Source organism: Muntiacus reevesi, chromosome 3 (genome assembly GCF_963930625.1).
Source record: "Muntiacus reevesi chromosome 3, mMunRee1.1, whole genome shotgun sequence".
Classification (NCBI taxonomy): Eukaryota; Metazoa; Chordata; class Mammalia; order Artiodactyla; family Cervidae; genus Muntiacus; species Muntiacus reevesi.
The window spans coordinates 101,070,270-101,086,906 of NC_089251.1; the positions used below are offsets into that span (position 1 = coordinate 101,070,270).

The 16,637-nt window shown below is 48.7% G+C and overlaps 1 protein-coding gene across 3 annotated transcripts in view; it reads left to right on the forward strand.

The window, feature by feature from the left end:
* Positions 1-1,495: 1,495 nt before the first annotated feature.
* The window catches only part of FBLN7 (fibulin 7), a 62,833-nt gene continuing 47,691 nt past the window's right edge, over positions 1,496-16,637 (forward strand). Inside the window, exons 1-2 of one of the 3 annotated variants that reach the window (XM_065929851.1) lie at positions 1,496-1,711; positions 2,228-2,322. In XM_065929851.1, coding sequence (XP_065785923.1) covers positions 2,248-2,322 — 75 coding nt within the window. In that variant the 5' untranslated portion in view covers positions 1,496-1,711; positions 2,228-2,247. Of the gene's footprint in view, positions 1,712-1,902; positions 2,323-16,637 lie in introns of those variants that run through there. The other 2 variants (XM_065929850.1, XM_065929849.1) reach the window with 2 other exon arrangements.

Below are 16,637 nucleotides of genomic sequence, written 5' to 3' on the forward strand. Positions count from 1 at the left end.
TGGCTTATTTTCACAGTCTGTTTGCTCTTAGCAGCCTTGGCAGGTATGGGCTGCGGAGGGGCTGTTGATGACCACAGGTCATGGGCTGTTGAGGACAGAGAGACAAGGGGCAGTACTGCGGGGGCAGTGGGACCTTAGAAGGTTAATTCCGGCCAGACGCGAGGGCACTGGAGAGAAGTCAGCCGTAGGACAAGAGAAAGAAATTGGTAAGTACAAAAAAAAATCTGTGTTGAAACTTAGGAATGCTTGGAAAGTAAAGAAGTAGAGGAAGAAAAAGGAGAAGGGGAATGAGAAGACGAAAAGGAGGTGGAAGAAGAGAAAGAGAAGGGGGGAGCAAGGGAGAAAAAATGAGAGAGAGAAAGGAATGAAGGAAGCCAGAAACCAGGAAAAACTCTGTTTCTATAAGCAAAGTTTCTGAAATCCTATGACTGAATATTTAAGTATTTAAAATGTGGGATGAAGGTTGAACGTAGCCTGTCCTGGAAACAGCCCTGCTCTGGAGACCCTTGAGTCTGCAAACCATAGACCAGTCACTCAGCCACTCCCAGCTTTTGTTTCTTCATTGGTGAACTCAGCAGTGTCTTCCAAGTCCGTGCATCCATTCAGAGGGCACGGCAGGAGAAAAGTTCTCAGGCACTTCTGCCTGGCTCCAGTGCACAGCAGGCACCGGCTGAGAAGCCTTGGTTTTGGGGGTGGCAGTTGCCATGTAAACATAAGGTGGGATAAAATACAAAATAAACACAGCCTCACTGACCGGAAGAAATTCTTCTCTCGGGTGGAGGAGGGGAGAATATAAAGACGGGGACACTGAGCTTTGGCAAAGACAGCAGACATGAGCGATGGAGGCAGAAATACCACAGTTTCCACAGACTGTGGGTGATCGGCCCCAGGCTCCTTGGCCCCCTCTGCCTGGGCAGGGAGGAGCAGTGTGCCCCCAGAGTCTCCGCAAGCCGCCTCCCCAGGAATGCAGGTAATAGTACAGGGCACGCTCTCCTTCCTCCCGCAGGAAGGTGGAGGGGCAGCCCAGCCGGATTTCCTGGGTAATGTCTGCCCAGGTGGCCAGCCTGCAGCAGGCCCCTCGTTTTCCACGGGACTCCAATTTTCCCCTCTGCCTTCCAAAAGAAAACAGTTCGGCTCTAAGGCTACATAGCCTTCCGAGCTCCGTGCCTTGAGCTCTGAGTGGGCTCTGCTAAATGAAATTTGGAAAAAGGAAAAACAGATTTGAGGCTTGGCCAGACTTGGTGTGCACCATGACATCTGCAGTGTTGCCTTCTGAAAACATTCTTCCAGTAAGAGCTTAAACAGTGTTTTCCAGGAGCTTGGAGCTGAGGCCATCTGGATCCTCCCACAGCCCTTGGATGAAGGGAACTCAGACTGCTAATGTCTGTCCTTCCCAGCGGCGTGTCCCACCGAGCCTCAGCAAAGCATCCGGTGCTCCCGTAACCCTGCCTCCCAGTTCAAACTGTTTCTCCTTCCACTGGGGAGCGGAGGGCGGCAGATGAGGAGGGCTGTTGGTTCTGAGTCACTGTGCGTGAGTGTTCTTGTACTCCGATAGCAGCTCTCGGGTGGAGAACTCGGTCTAAGTTCATGAAGTCCATCTCGCGCCCACACTAGTCCTGTCTTCCGAGTGCCGTGGAGGAAGACGTCTGCGCGCGCGCTCGCTCTGAAGTTGGACAGACCTGGATTTGAATCTCACTTGCTGCTGGATGAGGTCAGCCCCAGTGTCCCCGGGCTGGAAAGGGGAGGGTCAGGAGCGCCCCGGCGCGGGGACCGGCTCGCGGGCTCCGCAGGCACGTGTGCGCCGCCTCGGCGGCCTCCCCCGCGAGGGCGATCAGGATGCCGGCGCTCGTCCTCTGCGTCGCGCCGGGCCTCCTCCGGGAGCCGCGCGGGTTGGGCGCGCTCCCAGGCGCATTCCTGGCCGGGCAGCCCCTCCTCCTCGGCTTTGGCCAAGGGGCCGGCGCCTCCCCGCCTCGCCGGGACTGTCTCTTGCGGGCGGCAGCGGACGCTCGTGGCCGCGGGAGCTCCAGGTCCGCGCGCGGCGCACCTGGATCCGGGACTGCGCCTCCCGAGCGCGGCGGGCCGAGCTGCGCTCCCGGGCTCCCGCTTCCCTCCCTACCCGAGCCGATCCGGGCCGAGCGGAGCCCGGTTCCCCGCAGGGGCGGCCGCGGCATCGGTTGGGACACCTCGGCGGGGGCGGCAGACCAAGTTATCTCCCCTTCCCAAACAGAAAGGTTCCGGTTGGCAAAGATGGTGCCCAAGTGCCCCCGGGCGCTCTTCCTTCTGCTGCTCTTCCTCGCCTGCCCCGAATCGCGGGCTTCCCAGGTCAGTGTCCCTCCCGCCAGTTCCCTGATCCTGCTTGCAGGGGAGGCCACGCCGAGGCCGAAGGATCTGGCTCGCCACATTCCCCCGGAATGCTCGGGCCGGGGGCTTGGAGCCAGGCTGGGGCTGGGGGTTCCGTTCCCTCATGTCATCGGATGCATCGCGGGCCGGGCGTCAGGGAGGACCCGGGCTGGTCTGAGCAGTTGGTGCGAAAGCCTCGGTCCGCTGCGGAGGGGGTAGAGAGAAAGAGACAGAGACAGAGAGAAACAGAGAGACAGAGACAGAGACAGAAGGCTCTGCCTGAGAAGAACTCCTAAGACGGTGGTCCTCCTCGGGTCTCCAGAAAAGCTTGCCGCTCACCCGAGTAGAGTGGAGGATGTCCCCTGCCTCCAACTTCCAACACTTAAATTTCTAACGGAAATATCATTCTTCCCACCAACTTTAAAAAAAAAAATTTTTTTTTAACACCAAAAACATTTTGTACTGGGGATATAGCCCCGGTGGCTCAGATGGTAAAGAATCTGCCTTCTTCTATGTGGGATCCCCAGGCTTGATCCCTGGGTGGGGACGATCCCCTGGAGGAGGGCATAGCAACCCTCCACTCCAGTATTCTTGGCTGGAGAATCCCATGGACAGAGGAGCCTCGTGGGCTACAGTCCATGGGGTCACAAACAGTCTGACAGGACTGAGCAACTGATATCATAATAGCCAATTTAAGCCTGTGACTCCCCCACCAAATTTCTTAGCAGTTCACAGCACTTCCCAGGCAGGGGTGGGCAGGGAGGTGTCTGAAGCAGCTTCACTCTGAGCCTGGGAGACCTTAGATTTGGGACTAAGTTTCTTTCCCAAACTTACAGGCAGCTTGCCCTTAGGTTTTCTCTCCCTGACTTGTGGCTATTGGAATCCAGATGGATTTATGTACTTGAACAGATTCATTTTTACATCAAGCAGCAAGGATTGATAGTTAGTAAAAATTAAGATAAAAATGCAGATTAAAGGGACTTCCTTGACGATCCAGGGGTTAAGACTCCTCACTTCCAAAGCAGGGGGAGCCGGTTGGATCCCTGGTCAGGGAACTAAGATCCCACATGCTGCAGCAGTGCTGTAGAAAAAGAAAAAAGAATTCAGTCAAAAGTGCGCTTTCAAAGGTGAGATTGGACCTGCTGAATTCCAAGCCAGCTATCACCAGACTGGTTCTGAAAACCGGAGACCCCGCCCTCTGTGACCACGTGTTCTCTGAGTTGTAGGGCAGCTGCCCCAACAACACCATCCACAGCAATAACAGTGACGGCAGTGTGTGTGTGTGTGTTCAGTCGCTCAGTCATGTCTGAGTCTGCGACCCCATGGACTGTAGCCCGCCAGGTTCCTCTGTCACTGGGATTTCCCAGGCAAGACTCCTGGAGTGGGTTGCCGTTCAGAAGGAAAGCTTGCCGAGTGACAGATGAACGCGTTTCTTTGCTAAGCATCTCCCAGGCTCTTCATTCTCAGAGCAGCCTTATGAGTTGGGAACTGTCACTACCCCCATTTTGCAGATGAGGGAGCTGAGGTCCAGGGAGATTGCGACTTACTCAGCATCACACAGCCTCATCTCTCTATCTTTGGCTCCAAGCCTTTTCCCTTCTCTACAGACTCTCACCCATGAACTGAATATCTGAACCAAGCAGGCATATCGGTGGCCACTTAGAAGCCCTTGGGATGCAGAAAGGGAGAATTTAGTTTAGACCAAACTTGGTCCATGTTAGTGTGGAATGGGGTGAGTTGCCATCGCAGGGACTCACTCGGCCACCAGGCCGCAGAAGGTCCCCGCAAGGAACCCACCTGGCAGAACAGTGGGGTTGCCCACTGCAGATTACAAAACAGCCTCAGGCCTGGAGTGCACAGTCCCTTAGTCAGCCCCCACCCGGGCCAGCAGAGGGCGCAGGGGAGACAGGATGCTGGGGGCTCTGTCCTGCTCTTGCTCTCTCAAGGTTACCTGGACAAGGTGAGACCTTGGCAGTTCTCAGAGGTTTGCATCCACTTTTCAGACAGGGAAGTAAGCTCTTTCAGGCTGTGTTCTCGGGGGAGACCTGGGTCCCGTCCCTGCCCTGCCATGCCCAGGCTTCCTCAAGTTCCTTATCCTCTAAACCTTGATTTCTTTACCTGCAGAAGCACCTGCCTCACTGGGCTTGGTGAGAGGGAAAGGGAGCAGAAGGGATTCTCCATGGAAGTTGGTTTAAAAATTCTAGTGAAACTGTCTTTTGCCCAAAACCCTGTGTAGGTTGGGGAATCTTACCCCCAGTCCCTGTCTGGCTTTTTCTCATGTCTGTCCTGAGTCACTTTGAAAGACTTTTGAGATGTGCTGTGGGAGAACCAGTGGTCCTGGTGAAGGAGGGGAGGTTGAGCGGTGTGGGGATCCCATAAGTGGGGGCCCTTTTCCAACACTGCAGCCCACTCTGTGGTCTCGCCCTGGGAAGAGAAACAGCCTTGATGGGCAGACAAGAAAGGAAGGATGCTTAACAAAGCTCCATGCCTCACCCTTCTCCCCCGTGGTGGCTCTCAACCTCCTCGTCGGCTGTGGGATGCAGGTGCTATAGTATTTCAGAATATTTCACTCTCTCCAAAACCTCTCCTTGAGATCAGTTGTCACAGGGTTCCAAAATCCTCTGTTAGAGATTCACTCTTTTGACTGTCTACTCCCATTGGATACATTGCTTTTTAGGGTTTGTTGGGGAAAAAATGTCTTTAGTGTACATTTCCATGATTTTAACCATAGAGCTATGCTCTATATTTGGCCATCTCCACCACAGTCAGGAGATAGAATGGTTCCACCACTTCAAAATGACATCATGATGCCCTATGTAGGCACATGTCTGCCCACTGCAGCCCCTGGCATCACTGATCTGTTCTTCATCATTATAGTTTTTCATCTTCATAGTGTCATATAAATGGAAGCAAAAAGTATGTAGGCTTTTGATTCTGACTTCTTTAACTTAGCATAATGTATTTAAGATTCTTCCATGTCATTCTGGGAATTCACAGTTCCTTCCTGTTGCTGGGTGGTATTCCATCGTGTGGACATATCACAGTCTGTCAGCTCAGCCATTGAACTTAATGACTCCCATGCTGTCAATTCCAATTTTGGGTGACTATGACTAAAGCTGCGGTAAATATTCCCCATACAACTTTTTGTGGAAAGTGAACACTCATTTCTCTTGGGTAAATATCTAACAGTGGGATTGCTGGGTCTTTTGGTAAGTTTATCTTTAACTTTGTAAGAAGCAGCTAGGTTATATTCCATCCAGTTTTATCATTTTACATTCCTACCAGCAGTGCATAAAAAACCTAGTTACCCTGCATCTTCACCAGCACTTAATATTATTAGGTTTGTTTATTTGTCTCCAAGTCACTCTAATAATGGGTGTGGAATGATATCTCATTTTGGTTTAAATGCCATTTCTCTAATGACTGATAATATTGGCACCTCTTCATGTGCTTATTTGACATTTGAATCGTCTACTGGGTGAAGTGTCTATTCAGGCACTCTGCCCATTTTCCAAATGGGTGGTTTGTTTTCTTATGGTTAACTTTTACATATTCTTTATCTATTTTAATTAGAAATCCTTTTTTCAGGTGTGTGAGTTGCTAATATTTTCTTCTTGTCTGCAGCTTGTCTTTTTTTATTTTTAAATTTTATGTTAGAATAGAGTCCCTTTGACTGCAAGGAGATCCAACCAGTCCATCCTAAAGGAGATCAGTCCTGGGTGTTCTTTGGAAGGACTGATGCTGAAGCTGAAACTCCAGTACTTTGGCCACCTCATGCAAAGAGTTGACTCACTGGAAAAGACCCTGATGCTGGGAGGGATTGGGGGCAGGAGGAGAAGGAAACGACAGAGGATGAGATGGCTGGATGGCATCACCGACTCGATGGACATGAGTTTGAGTAAACTCCGGGAGTTGGTGATGGACAGGGAGGCCTGGCGTGCTGTGATTCGTGGGGTCGCAAATAGTCGGACACGACTGAGCGACTGAGCTGAACTGAACTGAGAGCTGATTTACAAGCTGTGTTAGTTTCAGGTACACAGCAAAGTGATTTAATCATACATATTCGTATATCTGTTCTTTTTCAGATTCTTTCCCCATATGGGCTATAACAGAATATTGAGTGCAGTTCTCTGTGCTCTATAGTAGGTCCTTGTTGGCTATCTATTTTATACAGAATAGTATGTTTATGTTAATCCCAAGCTTCTACTTTATCCCTCCTCCCTCACTTTTCCCCTTTGGTAACCATAAATTTGTTTTCTAAGTCTTTGAGTTTGTTTCTGTTTTGTAAATAAGTTCATTTGTATCATTTTTATTTTTAGATTGTACCTGTAAGTAATATCATATGGTATTTCTCTGACTTCACTTCATTTAGGATGATAATCTCTAGATTCATCCATGTTGCTACAAATGGCATTATTTCATTCACTGCAGCTTGTCTTAACAGTGTCTTTGCCAGAGCAAAGGTTTTTAATGTTGATAAAGTCTAACTGATTAATTTTTTTATTTTTATAGATTTTGCTTTTGGTTTTAAGTCTAAGAACTCTTTGACTCCGGATCATTAAAGTTTTCTTGTATGTTTTTTTCTAAAATTTTTATAGTTTTGCTTTTTTACATTTTGAGCTATGATCTGTTTTGAGTTAATTTTTATATAAAGTGTGAAGTTTATGTTAAGATACATGCTTTTAAAGGCAGTTCTCAATTGTAGGGGCTTCTCAGCAGGTAAAGAACCTGCCTGTGAATGCAGGAGATGTAAGAGATGCGGGTTCGATCCCTGGGTCAGGAAGATCCCCTGGAGGAGGAAGTGGTAACCCACTCCAGTAGTCTTGCCTGGAGCATCCCATGGACAGAGGAGGCTGGTGGGCTACAGTCCCTGGGGTCTCAAAGAGTTGGACACGACCAAGAACGTGCACATGTACATATGTGGCATTTAATATTCGGTCTTCCAGTGACATGAAAATGACATGTCTTTCCATTTATTTAGAGCTTCCTTGATTTTTTCCATCAGTATTTTTAAATTTTCAATGTGAATATGCTTTGTTAGATTTAAAATCTAAGTATTTAATTTTCGGAGCTATTTTAAGTAGTATTCGTTTTAAGATTTTTTCATTTCCAATGCTATATTCCTAGACTATGGAAATTCAGTGGGCTTTTCTGTGTTGACATGGTATCCTGTGACTTTGTGGAACTCACTTATTAGTTATAGGGATTTCTTTTTGTAGATTCCCTCAGATTTTTTACATAAACAATCAGGTTATCTGTAAATAGGGGCAATTCTATTTCTCCCTTTTTTATGCACATGCCATTTATTTGTTTATTTAGCCTGATTACACTTATTAAACTTCCAATACTGTGTTGAGTAACAGAGTGGACATCCTTGCTGTGGGAAGGATGAGTTCAGCTTTTTGTCTGTTTTTTAAATATTTATTTAATTTATTTATTTGCACTGCAACGTGTGGGCTCTAGTTCCCTGACGAGGGATGGAACCTGGGCCCCCGGCCTTCGGAGTGCAATGTCTTAGCCACTGGACCACCAGGGAAGTCCCGCATTTAGTTTTCTAATGTTAAGTGGGATGCTAGGCTGTAGGTCTTTCGTAGAAGCCATTTGTCAGGTTAAGGTTTTCTAGCCATAGCTTAGTAGAGTTTTTATTATAGTTCAGTTTAGTTCAGTTGCTCAGTCATGTCCGACTCCTTACAACCCCATAGACTGTAGCACCCCAGGCTTCACTGTCCATCACCAACTCCCAGAGCTTACTCAAACTCATGTCCATTGAGTTGGTGACGCCATCCAACCATGTCATCCTCTGTTGTCTCCTTCTCCTCCTGCCTTCAATCTTTCCCAGCATCAGGGTCTTTTCAAATGAGTCAATTCTTCATATCAGGTGACCAAAGTATTAGAGTTTCAGATTCAGCATCAGTCCTTCCAATGAATATTCAGAACTGATTTCCTTTAAGATAGACTGATTGAATCTCCTTGCAGTCCAAAGTACTCCCAAGAGTCTTCTCCAACACCACAGTTCAAAAGCATCAATTCTTCAGCACTCAGCTTTCTTTATGGTCCATCTGTACATGACTACTGAAAAAACCATAGCTTTGACTAGGCAGACTTTTGTTGGCAAAGTAATATCTCTGCTTTTTAATATGCTGTCTAGGTTGGTCATAGCTTTTCTTCCAAGGAGCAAGCGTCTTTTAATTTCATGGCTGCAGTCACCATCTGCAGTGATTTTGGAGCCCAAGAAAATGAAGTCTCTCACTGTTTCCATTGTTCCCCCATCTATTTGCCATGAAGTGATGGGACCGGATGCCGTGATCTTAGTTTTCTGAATGTTGTGGTTTAAGCCAACTTTTTCACTCTCCTCTTTCAATTTCATCAAGAGGCTCTTTAGTTCTTTGCTTTCTGCCATCAGGGTGGTGTCATCTGCATATCTGAGGTTATTGATATTTCTCCCAGCAATCTTGATTCCAGCTTGGGCTTCACCCACCCCAGCATTTCGCATGATGTACTTTGCATATAAAGTAAATAAGCAGGGTGACAGTATATGGCCTTGATGTACTCCTTTTCTGATTTGGAACCAGTCTATTGTTCCAAGCCCAGTTCTAACTGTTGCTTCCTGACCTGCATACAGATTTCTCAGGAGGCAGGTCAGGTGGTCTGGTATTCCCATCTCTTTTAAGAATTTTTCAGTTTGTTGTGATCCACACAGTCAAAGGCTTTGGCATAGTCAATAAAGCAGAAGTAGATGTTTTTCTGGAACTCTTGCTTTTTTGATAATCGGATAAACGGAGGTTGGCAATTTGATCTTTGGTTCCTCTGCCTTTTCTAAATCCAGCTTGAACATCTGGAAGTCCATGGTTCATGTACTGTTGAAGCCTGGCTTGGAGAATTTTGAACGTTACTTTGCTAGCGTGTGAGATGAGTGCAATTGTGCAGTAGCTTAAAATTCCTTGGCATTGCCTTTCTTTGGGATTGGAATGAAAACTGACCTTTTCTAGTCCTGTGGCTACTGCTGAGTTTTCCAGATTTGCTGGCATATTGAGTGCAGCACTTTCACAGCATCATCTTTTATTACTGTGATGATATTATAGCATCATCACAGCATCTTTTATTATAAATGGATGCTGAGCCGTATCACATGCTTTGTCTCCCTCAACTGATATGATCTCATGGTTATTCTTCAGTCTGTTATTAAAGTGGATAGCATTGATTGACTTTTTAAAATTTAGTTTAATTAAAAGAACTTTAATTGTAGTATAATGGATTTACAATGTCATGTGATTTTCTAATTTTGAAACCAGTCTTGCACTCCCAGGTAAACCCTAATTGGATCATGTCATCTCATACATTGTATATATTTCTGGATTTTGCTTGCTAATATTTTGTGAGAATTCTTGCATCTTGTTGATGAGGGATATTGGTATATAGCAGGGATCAGCAGACTATAGCCCATATCCATATGAACCATTTCCAGCCCACTGGTGCTCACATCTGGCCACACTGATTCCCTTACACGTCACCATCGCTGGTTTTTGCACTACAACTGTACAGGTGAGGAGTTGCAACAGAGACTCTATGGGCTGCAAAGTTGGGAAATTTGACTCTCTGGCCCTGTTTCTACAGACAATTTGCTGACCCCTCATCTATGTATTTCTTCTACTGTCTTTGCCTGGGTGCATTACCATGATAACACTGGCTTCCTAAAATGAATTGTGAGTTGTCCCCTTCTCTTCTGTTTTCTGGAAGAGACTCCATAGAGGTGGTGTCAGTTCCCCCTCGCAGTGTTTGATAGAATTGACTAATGAAACCATGTGGGCTTGGAGATTTCTCTTCTGGAAGATTCTTAACTATGGATTTTCTTTGACAGATATAAAACTACTTAGGGTAGCTTTTTTTTTTCTTGGGGGTGATTTTTGGTAGTGTGGCTTTCAAGAAATTGTTCCATAGTCATCTCTCTCTTTCTCTTGAGGCAACTGTTTTCAAATGCCCTGGAAATTATTCCACATTTCTAAATAATTGATCTCCTGTAATGACAGATGAGTACTTTGTTCCATTGTTCACTACAGAACTAAATAACCTACCATGATTAATTTTGTTTCTTGTGTAACTTTTTGGTTTCCCTCAAAGTTTTTCTCCTTTGCCCTATCCGTCCTCTACATAAGCACAGTAGTTTCCAAAAATCTCTTTCCTGGTCCCTATTCTGCCGGGCTCCTTGCCCCTGGATTCCAGTTTTGCTGAACCTTCTCTTGGCTCATAGTCCTGCGGCTACCCAGGGACTTTGGCCTGGACTGGAGTTTACGTTTTCTGGATCATATGCCTTCCTCTTTCTTGGCTTCTTCCCTAGTTTTTTTGAACCCATTGTCAGGAAAATGATGTTTTAATTCACTATCCTTGTCCTTCCCTAGTCACTTTCCCACTGTAGATGTTACACTTGTCCTTCTTTGAAACTTTAAAGCAGACAATGGTAGCACCATTATCCCCACGCTGTAGACAGGGAGCCTGAGGCACCCGAGACAGTAGCAACTGAATCCTTGTATTAGGATCAAAGCCCGAGGGAGGAGTGAGAGGGGGGGAAAGATGCCCCATCCCCTGTACCACACTGACTGAGACGGAGGGAAAGGAGGTGGTGAGGGTTCGATACCTATTCCCTGGTCTGAGAACGAATGAGATGAAAAAGGGTGGAAATATGAAAATCTGAGCACGTTCCATCCTGGTGTAATGTTGTTATCATCCAGGGTTCTTGGCCTTCCCCAATCAAAAAAAATTGACTACAGACCAGGCAAGTTCAGACAAGGCTTTTTGGGGCCTCTGCTGCAGCAGGTGGGATCAAGAACAGATAACAATTTCCCTTGCTCACTCGCTCCCCAAGGGAATGGGAAAGCTTGTTCTTTATATGGGGGTGTAGGTAGGTAGGAGTGTGACCAGCAATCAGGCGGGAAGGGTGGCTTAGGTACTTTGTCCGCCCCTCTGGTGGTGTAGAGTGCAGAGGGCATGCACAGTACCTGCTTTTGCTCCAGTCTCCGCAAAAGTGGCAGTTGGGCCTTTTGGTCTCTATACCCAGAATTTGCCCCAACTGTGCACGCACGCAGTTATTTTTAGTCTCATACAGTTTCTTTGTATTTCCCTACTTGAGAAGAGTTGTGTCCAGCGCTGCAGGGTCCCAGGTCCCAGCCTGTCTCAGTTGTGGTCAGTTTATCAATGTCAATTCCGTTGCCAGTTTAGACGGATCGCCTGGGGCTGTCTGGAGCCTAGGTTGGGATGGATTGTTGTTCACTTCTGAGCTCAATGTGAAAGAACACCATTAGAGAGGTATCTGCCTTGATTAGAGAGGTATCTGCCATGCTCGTAGCACCAAGAGTATTTGCCAACCCTGCTGCAGGGTTTTTTAACCAGTCCTTTTATTAGAGGGCTTCCCAGGTGGTGCTAGTGGTAAAGAATCTGAGTGCCAATGCAGGAGATGCAAGAGACTTGGGTTCGATCCCTGGGTCTGGAAGATCCCCTGGATGAGGAAATAGCAACCCACTCCAGTATTCAAACCTGAAGAATCCCATGGACAGAGGAGCCTGGCGGGCTACAGTCTACGGTGTCACAAAGAGTCAGACACAACTGACTTTAGTTCACCCTGTTTTAGAAGGATACGTGGAGATGAACCACAGCTACCATGATGTGTGAATCATTCAAATCAAAGATGAGTTATTTCATAAAACACATATTTGATGCCTGCCATGGCCCATGGGCTTCCTGGTGGCTCACAGGGTAAAAAATCATGTGATTGATATGTGGGAGACCCGGGATCGATTCTTGGGTCAGAAAGATCCAACTGAAGAAGGGCATGGCTACTCACTCCAGTATTCTCGCCTGGGAGATCCCATGGACAGAGGAGCCTGGTGGGCTACAGTCTGTGGAGTTGCAAAGAGTCGGACACAACTGAGTGACTGACACTTTCACTTTCATGGCCCATTCACCAAGAACCAAACAGACAAGGATCCTGCATTTGGTTCTGATCGAGCTGCTCTGAATCTGGAATTGGCTGATCAGGTCACCAGTTTGAGCAGGACTCAGCTCAGCTATTCTGCTCACGGGCTCCGGGCTCCACTCTCTAGGCCTGGGCTCCTCTGGGTCTGTGGACAGATGCCGGGGTAGCCACAGCTGGGTGGTCCAGGGTGCCTCTGCTCCATGCAGTGCCCCGTCCTCCAGCAGGCTGGCCTGGGTTTTCCACATGTTAGAGAGTGGTCGAGGGCTAAGCCTAGCAGAATGCATCAGTATTCCTGAGATGCTGGTCTGCCATGAAGCTAAGATTTCGGTTTCAGTCAGGTGGGGTGGGGCCAACAGATCAGGAGACAGTGCTGGGGAAAAGATAGCATGTTATTAACACTTAGAATTCTCGAGAGAAGGGGGTCACAGAAAAAACATCAGACAGAGAGAGGGATGGAAACTTTGGGAAAGCCTGTACTGGGGGTCTTGAGGAAAGGAATGGGTGAGACGGGTTAAGGACACTAACCGAGTTAGGACTGGCTAGTTGAAATAATGTGAGTGAGATGGTAGTATAGGGCTGTTGCTAGTTGTGTGTTGCTGGACCCTGGGCTTGTTGGTGGGGCATGGCTAATGGGGATGTTAGTGTCTCACAAGTGTCAGACCAGATAATCAGGGGGATGGGCTCAGGTTTGGTTGGTTTACCACCTAAGGTGTGCTGGGCATGGGCAAGGAGGGTCTTGTGTTGTTTGCTGCCTCTAGGAATTTGCTAGCCCCTCCCCACCAGAGGGACAGTCCATGCCAATTCAGCACAGCCCCAGATGTCAAAACATCAGATTCAGAAACTAGACAATGAGGTTAATCCAGAGCCAGCCTTGGAACTGGTATATGGCTGCCAGTGTGTTCTGCCGGCCAAAGCAAGTCACAAGACCTGGCCGTATCCGGAGATGGGAAAGCAGACGACCCCCTGGATGGGAAGACCAGCAGAGCCTCTTGCAGGGAGGGCGAGATTGCCATTCTGCATACGTTCATCAGTAATGATCCATGGATTCACTCCCCACACGCACAGTGTTTAGACAAATGGGTGGGTTCAGGGTGAGGATGGTTGACTGGAAGGCCGTCCTGGCATCTTCCCCTTTCTCCAGCAGCCTCCATCTTTCCTTGGCACCTTCAGCAGTGTGACTCTTTCCCAGTCCTGTCAAGGCCTGCCCTGATTGCAGTGAGGAGCCGAGATCCCTTTGCTCCGCTGGGGCAGTTTCTAGCCCTCGGGGCATTGGTCAGTGCAGGCTGAGGGTGTGGACCGGAGGTGGCCAGCTGAGGAAGGGGACAGTGCACTGGGCCCTTGGGCTGGGCTGGACTCTTCCAGGTAGGAACTGATGCCTCCTATGCCTGCTCACCCTGGCAGTCCTGTGGACACCTGCCTTGATTCTCGGCAGACCAGCCAGTGCCCGTGGAGCGCTCCCCCTGCCCCTGGGGCACCAGTCTCCTTACACACAGCCACCCTGACCGGCCTCCTCGTCAGCTGCCCCGGGAGGAGCGTCTGTCTCCTGCGTGTGGACAGAGACTGGACTATGCCCCTCATCAGTAGGGAGAGTGGTGGGACCGCCAGGGTTCTCCAACTCTCCCCAGGCTTGTGCAGCCCTGGGGCCACAGGGCAGACTCCCTGGGTGGATAGAACTTCCTTTGTCCTTTCAATGTCTCCACCCGAGTCATCCCTGCTTCTTTGGGACTGCCTGAAACTTAAAATAAGGACATCACAGACTTTTTCATTTAGAAGAAAATTGTTTCGTTTAGTTGCTCATTCATGTCTGATTCTTGTCAGCCCATGGGCTGTGGCCCCCCAGGCTCCTCTGTCCATGGAATGAATATTCCAGACAAGAATACTGGAGTCGGTTGCCATTTCCTTCTCCAGGGGATCTTCCCGACCCAGGGATCAGGGTCTCCTGCACTGCCAGCAGATTCTTTACCGTCTGAGTCACCAGGGAAACCTCTAACACACGAGTACCTGTAGGTAAAAAGAGACAAAACACAAAACTACGTTCAGAAAAACATCAGACACCTTCAGCCATTTACACCGTAATGTGAAAACATACAGACTTGTCAGTATCAGCTTGGAGCGCTTTCTCTGCGTAATTAGAGGTTTTACCTTCCCAGAAGGAATCTAAGTAGTAAGACAATGTGCTCATTCAGCAAGTATGTCCTGAGCGCCTGTCCTGCCGGGTGCTGTCCTGGGTCTGGGGAGCAGCCTGTCTGTGTTCTGGCTCCGCTCTTCCTGGCTGAGTGACCTGGGGCGAGTTCCTGCCTTTTCTGTCAGTGCTCCCCTCTGAGACCCTGTCTCATGGGGCTATAGGAGGACAAAGTGAATGGCACTCAGAGAACGGGTCTCAGTGTGTGACACAGACCCTGCTCTCACATGGCCCGCCAAGCATGCAGAGAAAAACAGGACAGACCGGAAAGTATCCAGAGGCAGACAATGGAAATGGGGTGTTGTATTGGAGGGTGGCCAGGAGGCTGCCCTACACTCGGTGGGCAGGTAAGAGCCCTCTGAGAAGGGTGCTTCTAGTGAAAGTGGAAAGACTGACTTTCAAGGACCGGGGGCAGAATCTGGACAGAGCACAGGCCCAGTGCACAGGCCCTGCGGTCGAAATAAACTTGCTAAGCTACACGGAAGCTAAGGGCTTCCCAGGTGGCACTAGTGGTGAAGAACCTGCCTGCCAGTGTCGGAAACATAAGAGACACTGGTTCGATCCCTGGGTCGATGGGGAAGATCCCCTGGAGAAGGAGATGGCAACCCACTGCAGTATTCTTGCCTGGAGAATTCCAAGGACAGAGGAGCCTGGCGGGCTGCAGCTCATAGTGTAGCAAGGAGTTGGACACGACTAAAGTGACTTAGCATGCAGCAGAAGGTGTGTGGAGAAACACAGAGGTCAGAATATTGGAACCCAGAAGGTGTCCGATCTGGACACGGTTGAAGGTGGCAGGGCTTGATCACACAGCTTTGGAAGCAGAATAATGCTCCCCCCACCCCCCAAGATATCTATGTTCTTATCCAGGAAATCTAAGAATCTTACCCTGATTTTAGTGTTGGAGTTCTACCAGACCGTAAGATAATAAATGTGTTGTTTTAAGCGGCCGGGTTTGTGTTGATTTGTTAGAGCAGCAACAGGAAAAGAATCCACCCTGTCAGTGACATGGAGAGGAGTTTGCCTTTATTTTCATGGGTGGGGAGCCATTGGCGGGTGGAAACAAGGAAGTGATGCATGTGGCCTCTGACCTCTGTCTTCGGGAAGCTCAGATTGCAGGCGGGCCGGGAGCAGCAGGAGGGACACAGGTCCAGGACAGGATGGTTTTCGTGTCACGTCTACCTGCTCACCCAGAAATGCTTGGGATTTTTCGCTAGGGAGGGTAGAAGGATCAGAAAGTACACCACGTCTGTCATTCAGCCCTTCACAACCGTGCAGGTGACTTTCTCTAAGGGCGGGACTTCCGAAGCACCGCCTCCCACGAGGGGCCACGCCCACCGCGGCCAGCCCATCCTTCCCTTCCCTTCTGCCTGGGCTGCCGGCCAAGACCAGCCCCCCCCCCGTCTCCCTCCACCTCTTTGCATAGCCGCAGGAGACCAGGTCAGATCCGGATAATTCACTTTCACAGGTCTCAGAAATCTGGGGTCATGTGTGAATGTGCACACACCTGGGCCGACGTTCCCAGAAGGGTCTGTGCATGTGTCTTGGGAGGGGCTGCTGGGGCACTGAGCGGGTCCACTGGCAAACTGGGGCCTCCTCTGAGCCCCTCGTCCTGGTTCTTTTGGGCTGAAGAAATGGGCAGAATGTGCTCTTCAAAGGGTGGACTGGACGCGATGTGGCAGGGAAGGTTGCCCCACCATCCATCAGCCAGATTAGATTCCCTGAGCCTCAGTTTTTCTAAGGTGTGAAATGGCTAGGCCATGGTGCCCAGATATTTGGTGAAACACCAGTCCCAGTGAAGCTATTTTTTAGATGTGATGAGTGTTAAATTGTGGACTTTGAGTAAAGCAGGTTACCTTTCATAAAGAGGGTGGGCTTCATCCCAAAGACTGAGGTCCTGGGAGAAGGACGGCGTTCTGCCTTCAGACAGCCTTTGGATATGCAACACCAGCTCTTTCCAGGTCTCCAACCCCCACACTGCACGGGCCAATTCCTTAAATCTCTCTCCTCCTCACTCTTTCACTACGGGAGATGTGCATATATTGAGTTGGCCAAAAAAATTCATTAGGGTTTTTCCGTAAGATGTTATGGAAAAATCTGAATGAACTTTGGGGCCAACCCAATACAATTGGTTCTGCTTGATTCTGTTTT